Here is a 21521-nt window from a genome sequence, read left to right as displayed (position 1 = left end):
GCGCAGGGGCTGCACCCCTGAGGGTGACCGGAACCGTTCCCGTGGGAAGGGCAGGGAACGGCGCCTGGCCACGGACAGACAAGGGGGCGCCGGCTCTTCAGAACCCCAGGGAGAAAGCGGTAGAGGGCTACAGTTGAGGAGATTAAGGACATTTGAGGAGGACAGGCATTCCCAAGTTATAACCTCCAGAAAGACAACTCCATAGTGCTACCCCTCTGCGCCGCACAGCCTGACGGGAGCATCACGCTTCCTGCGCAGGCTGCGCCCTGCGCAGGCTGCGCCCGACAGACGGCCTCGGTCCTGCCCCCGGCCGCGGGGCACGCCGGGAGAGCTGAGAGTTCTTCCCTCCCTCCGCTAACCCAGAAAGAAAAGGAGCATTTCCGGCGTAAGACTATCCCAGGTGGGGCTAGTTTGGTCCCGCCTTTCACGCCCGGAGGGGGCGGGGTGAAGGGTGACAGCTCTTCTCCCCGCACTAAGGCCTGCTCCTGTGCCGGAAGGAGGAAGGCGTGGGGCGTTCGCCTCTCGGAGCTAGGAAGTGTGTGCGACCTAGGTGCGAGGTCACGTGAGCTGCTGCCGGCTGAGAGGGAAAGGGGCGGGGCCCAGAACGAAGGGGCGAGGCGCCCCTTGTTTCCCTGGGGTCACGCGCAGCCGGAAGTGGCGGCTGCTGTGGAGAATTGGAGATGGGAACGGCCCTGGACATCAAGATTAAAAGAGCGAATAAAGTTTATCACGCCGGGGTAAGTGGGGGCTTGGGGTGGAGGTGGGGTTGGGCGGGTCTGCAGGTTCCGCTGTCTCCATCGCCCTGCACACGTCCCGCGTCCCTAGGCGGGGCAGGGCTGTCCCACCAGGTGCGTCTCCGCCAGGTGGGTGCGTTCCCGCCAGGTGCGTCCCCGCCAGGTGCTTCCCGCGCGAACCTGGCCTGCCCTGCGAGGGGCCCCGCGGGAGGCGCCGCCGCAGCATCTGCGGGACGTGCAGGGCAGGCGCCCGACTCCGGGGCTGCAGCTCTTCCCATCTGGCCCCTTGAACACCCGGCGGTGGGCATTGGGCCCTCAGGCTTGAGCTCCCGCAGTAAGCGCTGAGGGCAGAGGAGTTGACGACCAGACTCCCCTTCCCCTCTCTCCTAAGGTGCCCGCAAAGGTCCAATGAACGAAAGCTAAAACTAACCTTGGAAGCAGTAATGGTATGTCTGGCGGCAGCATATATTAAGTGACAGTCACTTTTAACAACATACTACGAAAGTTACTCCTTTTTCTGGTTTTATTCTTCGACTGAGATAAAGGATTGACTATTAAAATGCAAGTATAAAAAAATAAAATCTTGACTCTGCCATTAACAGGTTTTGTGACATTGGCCAGTCATTTAATCTCCTTGGGCCTCAGTGTCCTTATTTGCAAATGAGGGTGTTGTAAGGTTCCTCTGACTCGGGGAATCTCAACCCTTACTCTACATCAGAATCAGTCACCCTGAGGAATTTTAAAATATAGTTGCTCGGGTTCCACTGTCGGCGATACCGATGATACATGTGCAGCTAGGGTTGAAATCACAGCCCCAGCACTCTTCGGAATAAAATTGATAGCAGTGGTTGGTCATATTAATGCAAAGTAATCTCAGAAGGGACAGAGTACCAGACAAAGGTCTTGGATGGATGCTGAAACTTTTGGGCAAAAGACAACTGGGGAAGCCTGGTATTTACGCAAGCTCAAATGGTCATCCCTTTGATGGTTAATTACAAAGGGAAAAAACTGGCCTGGCGCGGTGGCTCACGCCTGTATTCCCAGCACTTTGGGAGGCCGATGCGGGCAGATCACCTGAGATCAGGAGTTCGAAACCAGCCTGGCCAACATGGTGAAACCCTGTCTTTACTAAAAATACAAAAATTAGCCGGGCGTGGTGGCGGACGCCTGTAATCCCAGCTACCCCGGCAACTGAGGCAGAAAAATTGCTGGAACCCGGCGGGCAGAGGCTGCAGTGAGCCGAGATTGCACCACTGCACTCCAGCCTGGGCCACAGAGTAAGACCCCCTCTCAAAAAATCAAAAGGGAAAAAGCTACCTTTATAATGGAGAAATCTGGTAGTCACACTCTAGCCAAGCACAACAATGAACACCACTTTACCATCACAACTAGATGAGACGACTGACATTCGGCACCCCTTGGCATGATGCACGGAGAAGGTCACAACTCAGCTATGTAGTATTCCCGCCAAAAATGTTTAATCCATGTCAGTTCATAAGGAAACAATCAGGCATATCCAAATTGAGGGACATTCTGTGAAACAAGTAGTGTAGTTTTTTCAGAAATATCAATGTCAAAAAATAAAGGCGAGATAATTTTTCTAGACTAAAAGACTAAAGGGACATGAGAACCAAATAGAATGCTTAATTTCTGATAAAATATAAATCCAAATATGGACTATAATTGTTGTGTATTGGTGTTGAATTTCTCCAGCGTAATATTTTGGTTACATAGGAGAATACTTCACATGCTGAAGTGTTTAGGGTCAAAGTGTCCAGCCATGACTGTGCACATATGTTTATGCACATGTGTGTATAGGAGAAAAAGAGAAAGTGAATGTGGCAAAATACTAATGAAGTTAAATTCATTGCTGAATGAAGTTAAAAGCTACATGGGTCTTTGCATTCTTTTTAAAAAATAACAGCTTTATAGAGATAATTTAAAATACAAAATGTACCCTTTGAAAGTATACAATTCAGTAGTTTTTTAATGTATTTGCAGAGTTGCGCATCCATCACCACGATCTAATTCTAGAACATTTTCACTCCAAAAAGAAACCCTGAACCCATTAGCTGTCACTCCTCATTCCCTCTCCCTCCTGACCCCTGGCAGTGACAAATCGACTTTGTCTCTGGAGTTGCCTATTCTTGACATTTCATATAAATGGAATCGTACCGTATGTGACCCTTTTGACTGACAGGCTTCTTTTACTTCGAGTAATGTTCGGTGTTCATGCTTGTCATAGCATGTGTCAGTTCCTCATTCCTTTTTATGGTTGAATAATATTCCATTGTATGGATAGATCATATTTTGTTTAACCACCCGTCTCTTGATGGACATTGGAGTTATTTCTACCTTTTCGCTATTAATAATGTTATGAACATTGTAGAACAAGTTTTTATGTGAGAGGATATTTTTATTTCTCTTGGGTATATACTTAGGAGTGGATTTTGCTGAGCTACTTTAACGTTTTGAAGAGCTGCCAAATTATTTTCCAAAGTGTCTTGCACCACTTCACAGTTTACCGGCACTGTATGATGGTTCCAATTTTTCCACTACTTTATAGTTTCATAACTTTTCTGGAGCTTGGAAATGTTTCAAAATAACAATGGGAGGGCAGTGACAGGAGACTATATGCATTTAACTTTAGTATTCATTATTTCATTAACAAGTTAGCACATTCTTTTCAGAGATGTTACTCCAGCTGGGATGCTGAGATATCTTCTGTGGTTTTAAATATGATACAAGTAATGAAAAGTATATTAGAAAAGAGGCAAGCAGTGGAATGATAAAGTTGCCCCAGCAGAAGTCATCCACAGCCAGGACCACTTCCTGCGGGTTGCAGAGTTGAAGACTGAGTCAGCTCTGTCCCTCTAGACTACATCTCCTGATGTTAGTGTCAGGAACAGAATCTGCAATTGATGGCTGAAGGCAGCTTCTCTCAACCTTCACTCACTTTTTACACTTACATGCATTTTAAAGGAAACATTATATGGTGAATATAAAAGAAAAACATTGCTATATTTTTTTAAAAGGCGACAGAAAAGAGAAAGTTATTAAACTAATTAATCAATTGACAAAAATCTCTGACATGAGTGCCCATGACTCATGTGCTAGACTCCATGATCTGTGACTCAGGGTAGGTGGAGTAGGCAGCCAGCACTGTCATGGCTGCTTTCCAAGCCCCACGTAGCAGGACCCTTGCTGTCTGGTCCTCCAGGAGGCAGTGCATATGTCACTTCAAGTTCGCACTGTGGTTGTGGGAGAAGCGGCCCTTCTCTCCTACCCTCCTCACCCTTAGCTGGCTGCAATGGAGCTGATAGCATACACATTTTCTCTTTTCTCCGTACATCTCAACAGTGACAGTAAAGATTCAGTTACCAAAGATTTGACTTACCTATGGGTCTGCCAGAGCACCACGCCTACAATTCTGGGTTGCTTGAGGTGGCTGCCACCTACTTTAGCCTGATTCTAAGCAGTACTATCCCACGCTTGAGGTCATGAGTGATTGTCTTTCAAGTGAAACGTGTTTGTCAGTGTAAGCACATAAGGCAAGCTTATGTTCCAGCAGAGGTTCTGGGGTAGGGTTTGACAGCCAGGCAGTACCACTCTCATTTTGCTAATGAGGAAATAGAGGCTTAGACAAGTTGAAGAATTTCATAACCCAACTAGACAAGTTGAAGAACTTCACCCGACTAATGACCGAGTCTGGATTCCAACTCAGATCAGTTCCAGTTCAAAGCATGTCCATCAAACACTATTATTCTGCCTCCCTAGGAGTGGCCATTTTTATGCAAAATGGAGGAATTTGTAATATAGAAATGTTATTCATTTCCTAGTAGTGCTGTGAATAACATTGAGATATTTCAATAAAAAGAGACTGATACGACTTCTACTTTGAATATATGCTGATTCTGTTATTGTGCTTTTTGGTATCTTTGTTGTGGAAGCATTTGAAAATGGCTGGATTCTATGGACACCAGAGAAACCTAAGTTATACTTAGATTTAAAATTGACCTTTTTTTTTTTTTTTTTTTTTTTTGAGACGGAGTCTCGCTCTGTCGCCCAGGATGGAGTGCAGTGGCCCGATCTCGGCTCACTGCAAGCTCCGCCTCCCGGGTTCACGCCATTCTCCTGCCTCAGCCTCCCCAGCAGCTGGGACTACAGGCGCCGCCACCTCGCCCGGCTAGTTTTTTGTATTTTTTAGTAGAGATGGGGTTTCACCGTGTTAGCCAGGATGGTCTCGATCTCCTGACCTCGTGATCCACCCGTCTCGGCCTCCCAAAGTGCTGGGATTACAGGCTTGAGCCACCGCGCCCGGCCTGACCTTTTTTTTTAAGAAAAAATATTGACAAAATGATTTTCAAAAAATTATAGTTGAAGCATTTAAAAAATATAAACGTAATACATGACATGTTAAAAATGTAATATCCGGGCTGGGTGTGGTGGCTCGTGCCTGTAATTGCAGTACTTTGGGAGGCTCAGGTAGGCAGATCACTTGAGCCCAGGAGTTCGAGACCAGCCTGGCCAACATGGCGAAACCCTATCTCTACTAAAAACAGAAAAAGTAGCTGGGTGTGGTGCACGCCTGTAATCCCAGCTACTTGGGAGGCTGAGGTATGAGAATCACTTGAACCCGGGAGGCGGAGGTTGCAGTAAGCCAAGATCACACCACTGCACTCCAGCCTAGGCAACAGAGCATGACTCTGTCTCAGGAAAAAAAAAAAAAAAAAAAAGTAACATGCTGCAGAAGAAGGTAAAATGAAAAGTCAAGTCTCCTACTCTTCCTGACCCCCTGTTCTGCCCTTGGACGTATTCACTGATGATTTGTGTACTGTTCAGACACACGTGTACCCATACATGCAACTTGTTCTTTTGCTTAATAATGTACCTTTATCTTGGATACCTTTTCATATTAACATTTTCATTAGTCCCATTCTTTTTTATATTATTTAGTCAACTTCATTCAACCAATGTCTGTTGATCTCATGAGGGTTACAGGTTAGTAGAGAAAGGCAAATATATAAAATGAGAGATGATTAAAAAGATGATCAAGTGCTCAAATAAGAGCATCTGTGGTGTATGAAGGAGCATAAAGTAGGGTATAGTCATCTAGGGGGAAAAGTGAGAAGCTAGGGGCCTTCTGGAGCTTCATCAAACCTAGTTTTGAAAACTAAGCATTAGAATCTAGTTTTGAAAAGTCAGCATTAGAATCTAGTTTGAAAATCAGGTATTAAACTAAGTGCCCACCATGCACTGCTGGTCTCAGTCATGAGGAATAGGCAATGTAAACCTAGTGAACAAGAACTTGCAGACGTTTAGGATGCAATCTGAGTCCTGTTTCTTTTACTTGATTGACCAGGTGTTTATAGTTGTTCATCCTCATCTAATCTGGCAGCAACAGCAGTTTTTTAATGTGACTTCGGTTGACCGTCTTTCCAAAATATTTGTTTTCTTAAGGTTTATTCTTTTTTTTTTTTTTTTAACTTTGTAAGTTGGCTGTTTAGTATATTGAATTGTAGCCTCCTTTTTAAAAATGCAGACATTTCGCACTAAGTTCTACTCTAAAGTAGTACTTCGTACCTTAAGTTTTTTTTGTTTTTAATAGGTAAGTGAATTATTGTAAAGCAAACCCTTGTAACCCTCCCCACGTCCTGCTGGAGAGGAGAGTGGAAGTAGGATCACTTCACCTAGATTCTAGGAGAAGACACTGCTCCAAAGGACCCTGACGAGGTTTCATGGTTTAGTAACCTCATGCACTGTGGGAATGTCAGAGGACCCCGAGGTAATGCTCCACTGCCATGTCTGAAAATTGTGTCCCACAAGATTTGATTGGTAGTGTTTTCTATTATTGTACAACTTAAAATATCTTTTCATTTCCATTATTTTTTGACATGAGTTGTTTAGAAATGTGTGCTTCAGTTTCTGTTATAGCAACAACTCTTGTCACCCATAGCCTTGTAAAAAATCCTAATTTTAATATTTAAATTTTAGAAAATTTCTTACAGGCAGAATTACAAAAAGAGTAACTAACGAAAGTGAGATTATGATGGGATAGCGGAATGTCAAGTCTAATTGTCAGGAAAAGACAGAATAACATGGGAATGACAATCAAAATGGACTAAGGTCTTAAATCTAAGATCTGAAACTATGAAGCTACTAAAAGAAACATTGGGGAAATCCTCCAGGACATTGGTCTGGGCAAAGATTTCTTGAGCAATACCTTAAAAGGACAGGCAACCCAAGCAAAAATGGACAGATGGGATCACATCAAGCTAAAAAAACTTCTACACAGCAAAGGTAACAAAGTAAACAGAATAACATGGGAATGTTTTCTATAATTTAGTAGTAACTGGCAATAGTTTACAAATACATTGTGTGTATACCGCAGTCATTGCACTGATTACCTTCTGTTGTAGTGACTGTTCTATTAGTCCACTCAATTAAAATATTTGATTTTGTTTATCTTTGTATTCCTGGGCCTGGCAGTACTCGCCACTTAATAGGTGCTCAAAAACTTTATTAAATGATGAGTGGAAGCCTTAAAACATTTTTAAAAATGCATACGACTGCTAGTTTTATAAATGCATTGATCAGAAAGGGGAAACTATGGTATTGTAAGCATATTATGGGTTTTGCTTCGTAATTATAAATAATATTCTTGGTATCAATTCCAGAAAGATGTTGGTAAGATTTTGACATAGCCCCAGAGCTACACATTGCACCCTCCATTACTTGTGTTTGCTTTAGAATAGTCATTCTTAAGATCATGATTCAAATAAATTGGGAGTAGAGATTCCAGAATTCCTATAAATATAGTTTTCTGTCTGATTCGGGAATGGAATATAATAGAAAATTGTCCAAGGTTTGATTTTCCATGGTCTTCATCCTAGTTCCTGTGGCTCATTGCAAATATAGACCCTTTCTCCAAGCTTGCAGCATTGCTGTTGGGGCACCTTCTCCCTAAGCGCATCCTTCCCCTTGGATAGAAAACTACTTTTTTAAGTATTTGATTAAAATACAGATGAAATCATGCTGTGTTGCCCAGGTCAGTCTCAAACTCCTGGCCTCAAGGAATCATCCTGCCTTGGCCTGACAAAGTGTTGGGATTACAGGCATGAGCCACCACGCCTGGCTTAAAAACTTGACTTCTCTTTCCAAAGACCCATGTATGGTATGAGATAATCAGGAATTGTGTTAAAAATTCCCTAATTCCATACTTCCAGTGAAAGATTAAATTTCCCATGGAAATACCTAACAAACACTGTTTTATAATTAGGTAGACTAGGACAGCCTTTTCCAGCTCACAGAGTGCTTTAATCCTTCCATATACTGTTAAGAGGTAGTGTTTTCCCCATTTTTTGGTTCAGATGAGAGCAGATATTTGAAGTTACGTCTTTTTAGTCCTAAATCTAGGATTCTGTGTGCCTTCTCTGGGTCTTAATTCTCATCTGTAGGATGGAGATGATACTACTCAAAGGCAGTATTTTGAAAACTAATGAGATGGTGTTTTAAGACATTTATCCTAGCTTCCAACACCTTGTAGGGGCCGCAGTGATAGGTGGTGGCACTGTCAAGTTTTTTTCCACGCTCCGAGGTCTGTTCACCCTTAGAACTGCCGTTTGTGTGCCACAACGCTAGTTACATTAGTACACCCTCCAAATGGCATAATGAGTGCTTGTCAGATGCTTCACCGACTGTCACATATGTGCCCACTGTCTGTGTCTACTTGGAGGAAGGAGAGTCAGTGACCAAGGAGAACATACAGAGCAGACAGCGTTTTTGGCCCTGAGAGCCGAGGGTGATTTTGGTATTGTTGCAACTCCTTTGTTTGGTGCAGTAGATGTGTTCTTGGTCAAAAAGTTGGACTCAAATGCATTGTAAATTACTTTATGTCTTGGAACGCCGTAGGGGAGCTTACTGGTTAGAAAAATACTGCAGTAAATCTTTCTATAGTGTAAATTTAATGCATTTGTTTTTACAAATTCAGAATGTTTTACATTCTTAAGTTCTGGCACATGTACTCATGAAAATGACATTGTTAAATATTATGGTTGTGAAAAACGTAAATAAGAGATTTACGCCCCAGCATAGCCAGGTTACAATGAGAAGAAATTTATACACTGTGGACTGAGTACTGTTACCTTAAGAACCTCAGTACTACCTGAATTTGGCATGCCGGTAATTTCTTGTGAAAAGAAAAGGAGAAATCCTGTACATAAGAGTTCATTATTATGAAGAAAAATTGCAAAGCTAAAATGCTAGGTTTTTTTTTTAAGCTTAAGTATTCTACTTTAACCTGCTGGATTCTTAGTAAATGAATGATCAGTTGTAGTGAACGCTTGTTGTAAGGACTCAGGGTATAAAAATTTAAATCTTTGCTAGGAGAGATCTTAAGATAATTTGGAGAGGTATGAACCTTTTAGGAATACAGTCATCCAAACTTTAAGTAGCTCTCTTTTCCCGCTAATAACCTAATTCTCCTGAAAAAGCTTGTCTGCTAAATCATAACCTAAACTTATGTAATGCATAAGAAGCATTTTCAGGATTATCCGAGATTGTCTGAAAACTGGGATGCGATAAAAAGTGTTCATGCAGTTCTCCACTTGGTGTTTGTTGCCGCAAATCTTGTACGAGCCTGGGCCTGAGCAGTGGTAAAGCTTGCTTGACCACAGCGGCGTGTTTCGGCACTGGACAGGTCTCAGCCTGTTTTGCACACCCTTCATCCCCTGCAAGCTGCTTGCCAGATCTCCCTCAGCCACGGTGGTAGGCTTTTCCTCTGCCTCCTCCTAATTCCGAGTCCCCGACGCAGACGCTCATCTCCGTTATGTCATCTAGGAGTCTACTCTGTGTCTCCAGCCATGCTCTCTCTTAGGCCCGAAACCTGCAGCCTACACCTTCTGCCTGTTAACAAAGGAAGGAAAAAGGAGAAAACTTTATTTTCCAGGTAACAATATGTAGACTGAGGACACGTAGCTTCTGGGAAAGCGAAAGCACGGAAGCCTAGGGTCCCCACTGTGCGTTCATCAGGTTCTAGAATGCAGGGAATGCCCGGCGCATGCGCAGAGGTAACACGTAACATCGCGTGTTCGTTTTGGCGCCGGGTTTTATCACTAAAAGTTGGAATGCGGCTCTGTATGTCGAAAGGTGAATGGCAGGGCATGGAGACGCTTTGCGTGCGCAGTGTCTGTGAGCCAGCTGCAACCGGCCTGGGAACCGCAGCACGCATCAGGAAAGGATGCTTGCGGGGCGCCTCCTGCGCAATCGGTGCTGCTGCTGGACTCCGGGGCGGAGGCGCCCGGGTCAGCCGCACTCACTGAAGTCACTGGGCAACGTTTTGCTAGAACAGATTTCTGTCTGACTGCAGGCAGATCTCACGGCAGTTAACCTCATAGTGTGAAGGATATAGGGGTATGTGAGCAACCCTTCCCCCCGCTGTGGCCGCTTAGTCTCTTGGCGAGGGTCTCATCTCCTCCACACACTGGCCAGCTGGAGCCGCGGGTACCATGTGCAGCGCATAGCAGACTCGTGGGCGCTGCAGGCTGGTGGGCGCTGCACGGTGCTTCACCGTCCCCTGCCCCGTGGCCCCGCTCCCCGCTTGGTGCCCCAGCCGGAGGCAACAGAGCCCTTCTGTTCTGTCTGGACTTGGTTTCCAATCCAGCTAACGCGGACTTTCTGCCGGTCCCAGCCGTCCCCTGTCCTGGGAAGTCGTGACTGCTATTGCCCTTGCTGCCCCTTTGTCCCCATCCTCCCACGCCTCTGGTGCCCTCCCTCCCCCCCAGTCTTCTCTTCCGCCCTTGCTCTGGGCTGACCATGAGCAAGGCAGGGTTGTGAAAAGCTGGAAGGGGAAGCCAGTTTGCCATTTGCTTTGCGCTTTCATTTCAACCACACTGGAGTTTGTGACGTCGTAACGCTCCGCATTTCACGCATTTCTTTTTCCATCAGGTTGTTGTTATACAGACAGGCAGTGCTTTTACTGCATATGGCTGCACCCCCACCCCAACCAGTTACTTTTCTAGGTTTCAGCTTACGTTCAGAAAACAGACTGACTTGTTAGCCATCAGCCAGGTGGGCTGACCTGCGTCCCGTCCCTGAGAGCACACAGGCCACACGCTTCGGAAGCGCGTGGTCCACACGTCACCTGCGGACAGGGGCCCGCCCACGAGAAGCCCCTATGGCCGAAACTCAGAGGGAAACCTTGCCTGTTTGCTGTCCAGAGCTCAGGGAGAGGTCAGTTGACCTCAGAACCTGATCCTTTTTTATTTTTTCCAGAGCATTTTCTAGATCAGTTATTTACAGACCTCATTTTGGGAAACTGCACTTCCTCTTTTAACATATATTTGCTTTTTTTTTTTTTGAGACAGAGCTTCATTCTGTCACCCAGGCTGGAGTGCAGTGGTACAATCTCTGCTCACTGCAGCCTCCACGTCCCAGGCTCAAGCGATTCTCCTGCCTCAGCCTCCCGAGTAGCTGGGATTACAGGTGTGTGCTACCACGCTTGGCTATTTTTTTATTTGTAGAGACGGGATTTCCGCATGTTGCCCAGGCTGGTCTCAAACCCGTGGGCTCAAGCGATCTTCTGGTCTCAGCCTCCCAACCGCCATGCCCCAACTCCATATTTACATTTTTAAATTATAAAATGGTAAAACTTAAATTTATTACCACGAATAAAAGAAAAAAGTACGTCCTGGATATTTTTCATACAAACACAAATATGTAAAGATGGAATTTTTGTAAAATACTTCTTATTGTCCTCTAACTTATCTACAAGAACACTTTATGGACATGTTTATATGGCGAGCAGCCATGAAAAAACCGCCTGGGCTTTTTATTGTCTGTAATGGAGAGCTTGTGCTGTCATTTGTTGGCAGAAAAAAATCCAGGCTCAGAGAAATAGTGCCTTTCCCAAGATGATAGAAAATATATTTTACCTTTCATCTGGTTAGTTAAAATAGTTGTTTCCTCATATAAATAGGTCAATAAAATGAACATTGTTTAGGATAAAGATTTTCCAAAAAAGCAGTGAAACCCTTTTATTAAATGAAGTCTTACATAAAATTCTAATATGTCAATTTTAATAATACATATTAAAATACTTTATTTTATAAACAGATAAAAGCAGAGCTGTTCTACTTTAAGTGAGAATATCTGTTTTCTCCCTGCCTTCCCTGACTCTTCCTCACATCCCAAAGTGGCTGCTGAGGTGTCTTCACAAGCCTAGGGCCAGTGGTTCTCTTGTAAAGTATTAGTTATAGGATGTCGTGACCAGCGAGAGGCAACAAGGTTGACGTTTTTTCATGCCAACCTATTTAATTTGGTCCTGTGTTGAAACTTATAAGTTCTGTCAGCTTTCAGATATAATGCAGTGCCTAGGGCCGGGCATGGTGGCTCATGCCTGTAATCCCAGCACTTTGAGAGGCTGAGGCAGGCGGATCACCTGAAGTCAGGAGTTCAAGACCATCCTGACCAACATGAAGAAACCCTGTCTCTACTAAAAATACAAAAATTAGCCTAGTGTGGTGGCGGGCACCTGTAATCCAAGCTACTCAGGAGGCTGAGTCAGGAGAATCCCTTGAACCTGGGAGGCAGAGGTTACAGTGAGCTGAGATTGTGCCATTGCACTCCAGCCTCTATCTCAAAAAAAAAAAAAAAATGCAGTGCATAGTATGAGGCTTTAAATATTTTGCCTTTATTTACTGGAGCATTGAAGCCAAAAAGGTACCCACCAGTTTACTGACTATCTTTGGATACTTTCTGCCATTTTCCTCCTTGAGAATTTACTCAGCTGGGGCTCTTAGACTAGCAGTCTCAGCAAAAGCTGGTGAGCTCTGGAGACCTTCACTGTTGTCCTACTTACTTGTCCTGGGAACTTGAGCTGGGAAAGACAACGTGAGATTATGGCTCTTCTGCTTCTGATAGGAGCAAGCTGTCCTGACCCTGGATTACTGATGCTCTGATAGCATTGACCTCTGGGTAGCTGTGAGGGTTATACCTGCTGTGTGTGCTCTGATCTGTTGGGCAGGTCTCTGGTGGCAGGTAGCATTGGCTCACATGCTTTGCAGTGATGGCCGAGTTCCCTTCATCCTCACTAGCGTTCCCCCATGACAGTGTCTTATTTATGTTTATGGTTTTACTGTTACATGCCAGGCATCATGTCAGCCCAAAATTAGCTCTTCTTTTGCTTTATCAGAAAAAATTATTTAAGACAATTTCTCTAAAACCCAAATCTTCATCTTTGGGAAAGGAGCAGCAGTCTTGTAGATGGAAAATTAGGAGCTGACAGGCAGAAATCCCATTCATCATTAATCATCAGGAAAAAAAATAAGCTTTTTCTAATCTAAAAAAATACAGTCATGATAGTTTGACCGTATGTTTCAGATTTTAAAAAACTGTTTTGTAAATTGAAAATATGTGTTTTTACTTGCTAAGAAAATGCAACTAATACAAAAGAATGTCTTCTGCCCCTTCTCCTCTACTGCCCCATGAACAATGCCCAGAATTAACCACATGACGTTCTCCGCATCTCACAGTAGTTTCATAGGGCAGCCTTAGGTGATCTGTCCCCAGAGCCCACCCTGGAGTAACCTGAAGCAGAGAGCCTGTTCTGTACTGCTTCATTAACACATGATCTGCCCTACAGTGCTCTTTTTGCTGAGCTCTTTTTTTTTCTTTTCTTTTCTTTTTTTTTTTCCCCCTAGATGGAGTTTCGCTCTTGTCACCCAGGCAGAATGCAATGTCTCAGCTCACTGCAGCCTCTGCCTCCTGGGTTCAAGCAATTCTCCTGCCTCAGCCTCTCAAGTAGCTGGGATTACAGGTGCCCGCCACCATGCCTGGCTAATTTTTGTATTTTTAGTAGAGATGGGGTTTCACCATGTTGGCCAGGCTGGTCTTGAACTCCTGACCTCAGGTGATTTGCCTGCCTCAGCCTCCCAAAGTGCTGGCTTACAGACGTGAACCACCGCACCCAGCCTGAGCTCTTTCATTATTTACTTATTTATTTTAGAGATGGGGTCTCTCACTGTTAACGCAGGCTGGAGCACAGTAGCACAATCATAGCTCGTTGCAGCCTTAAACTCCTGGTTTCAGGTGATCCTCCCAGCCTAGCCTCCCAACGTGGGTTGGGAGTATGGTGCAAGCCACCCCACCTAGCCGTGCTCTTGCTTTCTGACAAGGGCCCCTTAGGCTGTCAGCCTCATTTGCTGCTAGACTCATCTCTTGTCCTGTACTCTGAGGTTTGCCTGCATCCTGGCTTGGATTGAACACTGCACTATTGTCATTCATACATGGTTTCACTCTGACTGGGATTTCAGTCTGATGGCTCTTTGGGTTGTTCATTATATAAGTGTGGGCTGACTCTACAGAGCGTTTTCTTTGGCGGACTGCCTGTGTTCCATGGTCATTACTTTGGCCTATAATTATGCCAACTCCAGGCTCCTTTGTAATTGGAGCCCTCCTAAATGTTTGGTTTACAGTCTGGAGTCTTTACATGCACTTAGGCCAATAGTTCCAAACCAGTGTCAACTTTGTAAACCTACACGTTTGAATGTTATTTCTTGAATAGTCCTTATCCGAAATGCTTGGGACTAGAGGTGTTTTGGATTTTGGAATTTTTTCAGATTTGGAGTATTTGTAGATACTTAATGGTTGAGCATCCCTAATCCAAAAATCCAGAATCCGAAATGCTCCAGTGAGGGTCTTCTTTGAATGTCATGTCAGCACCCAGAAAGCTTTGGACTTTGGAACATTTCAGATTTCAGATTTTCAGACTAGGGATGCTCAATCTATATGGAAATCTGAAATCAGGTAGTCTGTATTAACATAATTTGACTAATATGTACTATCTAACTCCTGAACCCACACAACACACCACGATTAGAATTTGATACTCTGCTGCTCAAGACCCTGCATATACTTATATTTACTAATGTTTACTTTTTGTGAATAGTATTTTTCCCTTCTAAACTTTTATTCAGTGGTTTCAGTTTCTTTTCCAGGCTCTCAAGAAAGTTTCAGAGTTAGAAGTTTCAGATCTTGAAGTTTCACATCACACTATTGGACAGCATGTTTTTTGTCAGCCCATTTTACTTGGTATTGACGCCTGTGTGGATACTATGCCATACTTAGAAGGAACCAGCTATGTTTTACCATGTTGGTTCTGCCCCAGAATGTGATACTAAAGCCCCCAGAGTATGGGCTTCACCTGTTGTATTCCCTGCCATGTCCAAGTGCCTAAAATTGTGTCTGACACAGCAAGCATGCCAAACAATTTGTCAAATGATGGTATTTTTTATCTATGTTGGCAGCACATGTACAAAAGCCATGTAAATTGACATCTTGTTATTTTGTTAGTTTCATTGTTAGTGAACTGACTTTTGTAGATTTTACTTAAACATTAATCAATTTTAGAATATGACTCAATTGTCCAGAAAGTAATATAACTATTTCCTTTTATACATGATAATTTCCGTGTTTTTTAAAAACAGGTGTAATTGCAAACAGATGACTTTTTTCAGTGTTGTAGAGTTCCTTGAGACTGTAGCCATCCACAATTCAAGATACGGAACAGATCTGATGCCCCCCAGATTCCCTTGTGTTCTTTTGTAGCCCCTGTTTTCCGTCCCTATAGTTTGCTTTTTCCAGAATGTCACGTGAATGGCATAAATATGATTATGTGTTTTGTAGTCTTTGAATCTGGCTTTATCATTAGCATAATGCATTTCGTTCAGATACATCCAAGTTGTGTGTTAATAGTTCGTTCGTTTTGATGGCCGAGTTATCTGCCCTTGCATGGGTGTATCACAGTTTGATCATCCATTCACCTGTAGAAGACGTTTGGGTGATTATGAATAAAGCTGCCAGAAGCACTTGTGCATGATTTTTGTGTGAACATAGCTTTCATTTCACTTGGGTTTTAAAATCTAGGAATGGGGTGGCTGAGTGGCATTGTCTTAGTTTTTTTGTTTGTTTGTTTCTTTCTGTACAAGGAACTCTATATTGGCAGCACAGGTACGTAAGCCATGTACTTAAGTAAATACCACATAATGTTGGCCATTACTTACCATGTGGAGAACTATCTGGGGATTGTTTATCCTGTTTTTCAAACAAGATGGAAAACAGTTATATCAAATAGTGGAGATGAGGATACCTAACAAATTGAAATCTCTTAAATGTTTCTGATTTCCACTTTCTAATCATAATGGGCCTCTTGGTGCTGCTAAGAAAGGGTAGAATGTTTCAACAAGCAGTTGTCTCACTCATGTTTTCCCACCCAGCTCAGTAACTTCCTTGGTGTTTTGTTTTCATGTTAGTTAACTGCGAAGTACATTTGGTCCTCATTGGTGAATAAAAAGGCATTTCACTATAGGTGTACCGGATCTTTAGATTAAACGAGATGAAAGAATCTCAGGTGGTTTAGGAGGGAAGGCCTTGTTTAGATATATGCACACGACTGTGGGGAACAAAGATGGGCTGTCACGGTGCATCACACTGCCAGGACCATTTATGAAAAGCATTGCAGAATGAATGAGGCATTAAGAGGCTTTTATTTCTCTAGCAGTTGTGTTCAAGTCCAAAATAAGAAATAACCCAAAGAAATGTGACTTCTTAACACAAAATCTTCAGATCTTTTCCTGAGGAGAGACTATTATGCTCATGGGTTATCAAAAGTTAAGAGGCTTAGAACTTTGTACATTGAGGTCTAAAGGCTACCTACTCTGAGATTTTGTTTTATTTAAAAATGGATTCATTATAATAGGTAATCAATTCATAGGGTTCAACATTCATGAATTTCAAGATAGATACCCCCTGCCTCGCCCACCCTATTCATCAAGGGCTTCTGTGGGGCAACCACAGCTATCAATTTCTTGTGATTCCTTCCAAAGATACTGTATGCATCTACAAGTGAATATGTACAAATGTGCTTTTTCTCCCCCTTTTTCACAAATGGTGCAATATACAGCTTTTAAATTTAAAAAAAAAAAAAGAAAAAGACTGTATGGGAGTGAGGGGCATAGACTGGACGTGCTGATTCATATGCAATAAGGAGTCAGTTCTTAAGATAAAAGAAGGAAACTAGCCCTGCACCCCCATGTGTACTAACGTAAATGAGCTCCACCACATTGTGGAAAGAAAACTCACAGTTTTCCTGTTGTTGGAATTTAGTTTGTCGACTATCTTTTGTTATTTACAAACAGTGTTGCAATGAATAACTATGTTCATAAGTCATCTCACATCTGCACATGTATCTGCCGGGCCCATGTGTTTGTAAAATGTGTTTGGTCTTGCCAAATAGCCAGCACGAGGTTGCAACATTTTAGGTTGTTCCCAACAATGCAGAGAAGGCTTGTGGCCTCCCCTCTGGCAACACATGTAATGACATTTAAAAATCTTTGTTTTAATTGCTATTTATCATATTTTTGTTGAGATTGAGCATATTTTTCTGTGTTTAGGAACAATCTGCATTCCTTTTTCTGTGAGCTCTTCGTTCAGATCATTTGCCCATTATTTTTCATTTTTCTTCTGAGTGATTTATCTTTGTCATTGATTTCTTTTTTTTTTTTTTCCCTGAGATGGAGTCTTGCTCTGTCGCCCAGGCTGGAGTGCAGTGGCGTGATCTCAGCTCACTGCAACCTCCGCCTCCCAGGTTCAAGTGATTCTTCTGCCTCAGCCTCCCAAGTAGCCGAGATTACAGGCGTGCACCACCACACCTGGCTAATTTTTATATTTTTGGTAGAGATGAGGTCTTGGCCAGACCGTCTTGGCCAGGCTGGTCTTGAACTCCTTACCTCCTCATCCACCCACCTCAGCCTCCCAAAGTGCTGGGATTACAAGCGTGAACCACCGTGCCCGGCCTTTCATTGATTTCTTTTAGGTGTTCTTAAAATATTAGGGAAATCAACCCTTTGTTAATAATATTAAGTTGTAGATATTTTATCTAGTATATCATTTATATAGCAATATTGTTCATAGTCATATTTGTAGTCATATTTATTCAGAGTTTTGAGTCATTCATAGAAAGGCCTTTCCCACTTTGATATGATAAAAATTATTCTCTATGGTTTTGTCCAAAATTTTTATTATTTCAGTTTTTACAGTTAAGTATTTGCTACATTTGTCATACGCAAAAAGTTTTAGTATGGTCCAACTCAATTTTTTTTTTTTTTTAAAGACAGAGCCTTACTCTGTCACCCAGGCTGGAGTACAGTCGTGCAATCTTGGCTCGCTGCAACCTCCATCTCCTGGGTTCAAACGATTCTTCTGCCTCAGCCTCCCAAGTAGCCGGGACTATAGGCGTGCACCAGCATGTCTGGCTAATTTTTGTATTTTTAGTGGAGATGGTGTTTCACCATGTTGGCCAGGTTGGTCTCGAACTCCTGATCTCAGGTGATCTTCCCACCTTGGCCTCCCAAAGTGTTGGGATTACAGGCATGAGCCACTGCGCCTGGCCCAACTTAATTTTTTTGGTCGAATTCTCTGGCCAGTTTTCCGATATCACTTATTGAATATTCCCTCTCTTGCCTATGGATTTTAAATGCTACCTTTATCAAATATTAGCTTCCTATACTATCTGGATCTATTTCTGGACTGTCTGTTCCATTGATCTTTCAGCCTGAACATGTGTCCTGTACCACACTTTGCAAATTATAGTAACATCGTAATACCTCACAGTGCTAGTTTCTCCAATTTTCTTCTTTTCGGATTTATCATTGCATATAAACTTCAGAATCAGCTTGTCTAGTGTATCCTTCCCACTCCCGCCATCTCCCCTTCAAAAAGAAAAACAATTATGGTGGTATTTTCTTTAAGATGAGGTTGCCTTTATAAACCTACTTCTGGGAAAGCAGACTTGTTAAGGGTGTTAAATCTTTCCTACTCAAAGTCCGGCATGCTTTGCTGTTTCTTCAGATTTTCTTTTGTGGCTTTCAGGCATGTTTTAAGTTTTGTCATCTGGGATTTTTAGACATTTCCTGTTAAATTGTTCCTTTTGAAAATAAGGCCATTTCTTCCATTGTATCTTCTCACTAGTTTTTGGTTTATATGTGATACTTATTGGTTTCTCTATGTTAATTTTGTACCCAGCTGCCATCTTTTCTGAAATTCTCTTCATGTTGATAGTAGTTTTTCAGTAGATTCCCTTGGGTTTCTTCAGGTATACACTCATATCATGTGCAAATAGTGATCATTTTACCTTCTCCCTTTGAATTACTTCTTTCTTTCTCTAGTTTTATTGTATTAACTAGTACTTGCAGAACATTAATTGAAGGATAACGTTCTTTTATTCCTGACTTAAATGGATGATATCTTGTTTTCTCATTAAGTTTGATGCTGGCTTTTGGGTAAGGTAGATATATTTGGTCATTTTAGGGAAGTATTCTTCTATTATTTTACTAAGAATTTGAGGAATGCATAAATTTTGTCAAATGCCTTTTCAACATCTATGGAGATGACTATATATAATTTTTCTCTTAATAGCTAATAATATGAGTTGTACTACTAGTTTTCTCTTCATTAAACTATGCTTATATTACTTGACTAAATTCTACTTGGTTATGTATAGTGTTGCTTTAAGTTGCTACTGGACTGCATTCGCTAATATTTTATTTAGGACCTTTGCACTGGTATTTACAAATGAGAATAGTCTAGTTTTCTCTCTTCTCCTGTCTTTCTCTCTCACTGTCTCTCTGAGTGTGTAGAGTTTTGTCTTATTTTGCTGTCGTTGTTATGTTTGCTTTTTTTTTTTTTTTAAAGTTCCTTGCTTTCTAATAGTTTAATATTGGAATTTTCTGTTCTTTACACAGGGAAATTCAGAGAATGATCTCCTGTGAAGCTGTCAGGTTTGGGGACCTTATTTAGAACTTTATTTTTTCTATGATGATTGATTTGCTTGGATTTCATGTCTCCCTTGGAGTGATTTTGTATAAATTATATTTTCCCAGAAAAATAATTCACTTAGCTTTTCAAATTTACTTATATATAGTTGAATAAGTTGAATATTATCTTTTAATTACCTCCATTTTTCTAGTAGTTGCCTGTTAATTCTTACTTTGGATATTTGTGGTTTTCTTTTTGATTAGATTATTAAATAATTTGCATTTCTTCCCCCGGCCCCGAAGACAGACCTATTGGACTTATTAAGGGATCAGTTTGGCCAGTTTTTAAAAGTATATCATGGACATTGAAGAGAACATATGCTCTGTTTTCAGGGTGTAGAGATCTGTGTGTGCCAGTTCGTTATACCCTGTTGATATGTACTGTAGGTCTTCTGTATCCTCATTTCTTTCTGTCTACTCTATTGGTCGTGATCTGTAAATTAACATCTCCCACAACGAATTTCTTTTACTCAGTTTCACCTTAAATCTATTCCCTGTAGTTTTTGCTTTACAAATGTTGACACTTTTTGATCCGATAATAATATAATAATACCACATGTCTTTTTCTTTTTTTAGAGACAGGGTCTCACTATGCTGCCCAGGTTGGTCTTGAACTCCTGGGCTCAAACAATCCTCCTGCCTCGGCCTCCCAAAGTGCTAGAATTGCAAGCATGAGCCACCACACCCGGCCTCACAAGTCTTCATTGCAAGTTGCTCCTTTAGAATTGTAAAGTACCCTTTGTCTTGTTTAATCCTTCATTCTCTGAATTCAACATCGTCTGATATTAAGATGACAATCCATGCCTTCTTTCTTTGCCTTTGCTTATCCTTTCTTTTTTATCCTTTCCAAATCCACCCTCCACCCCTGCCATTTTAGGTGCTTCTCTGTCATACAACACAAAAATTGGATTTTGCCTTGTAATATAATATTAATGTCTGTTTTTGAATAGGCATTAATTTGGCTCGTTTGTTAATGTAGCATATGTTTGGCATTAGTTCTGTCATTCCTGGTTTGTTGGGGGGAATGTGTTTTTAAGTAACTTTTGAAACATCTTTCTCTCTACAGTCTGTCTTGTTTGCTTTATGTTTGTATGATTTTCTATTGTTCTGTTACCCTTGCAACTTCTTATTGTACCTGAATCTTCACATTTTAGACATTATTTATTAATTTCCTACTGTGAACAATGGTAAATTAACATATTTCCTCTTTCCTTTCCCTTTCTTCCCTCTACTACCTGATCTTAGTCACTTACAGTATTTGTTGTTGTTTACTTCTGTTAAGTTTATTTGTATGACATTATTTGGTTTATTAATTTTAAATCAGCACTGTCCAGTAGAGCTCTCTGTGATGATGTGAATGTACTTCTTATCTGCTCTGTCCCTTATGATGGCCACTGGCCATAGTGTGGGTATTAAACACTTGAAATGGAAGGACCTGAATTTTAACTATTAATGTAAGTTTAAGTTTCAATAGTCACATATGGCTCACGGCTACCATACTGAAAAGTGTAGACCAGGTGCAGTTGACTCACACCTGTAATCCCAGCACTTTGGAAGGCCATGGCAGGATTGCTTGAGCCCAAGAGTTCAAGACTAGCCTGGGCAACATGGCAAAACCCCATCTCTACAAAAAATACAAAAATTAGCTGGGTGTGGTGGTGTGTGCCTGTAGTCCCAGCCCCTCAGGAGGCTGAGGCAGGAGGATCAGTGGAGCCTGGGAGGTGGAGGTTGCAGTGAGCTATGATCACACTACTGCACTCCAGCCTGGTCGACAATAAGACCCTGTCTTTAAAAAAAAAAAAAAAAAGTATGAAAGTATGGTTTGAATAATACATTTTTCAATCCCAACTGTCAAAGATGGGGAAGCCATGTACATTATACTACTTCCTAGATTCTAGTTCTCTTAGTCTCCCAACTA

At 42.1% G+C, this 21521-nt stretch overlaps 1 protein-coding gene across 1 annotated transcript in view; it reads left to right on the top strand.

Moving 5' to 3' along the window:
• The first annotated feature begins 292 nt into the window (after positions 1-292).
• VPS26C (VPS26 endosomal protein sorting factor C) overlaps positions 293-21521 on the top strand; it is a 44230-nt gene continuing 23001 nt past the window's right edge. The window contains exon 1 of the mRNA XM_007967750.3: positions 293-737. Coding sequence (XP_007965941.1) covers positions 681-737 — 57 coding nt within the window. The 5' untranslated portion in view covers positions 293-680. The remainder of the gene's footprint in view (positions 738-21521) is intronic.

The sequence above is a fragment of the Chlorocebus sabaeus genome, chromosome 2, assembly GCF_047675955.1.
Source record: "Chlorocebus sabaeus isolate Y175 chromosome 2, mChlSab1.0.hap1, whole genome shotgun sequence".
NCBI classification, from domain to species: Eukaryota; Metazoa; Chordata; class Mammalia; order Primates; family Cercopithecidae; genus Chlorocebus; species Chlorocebus sabaeus.
The sequence above is the reverse complement of the archived record's forward strand: the minus strand, read 5'-3'. Positions and strand labels throughout refer to the sequence as shown.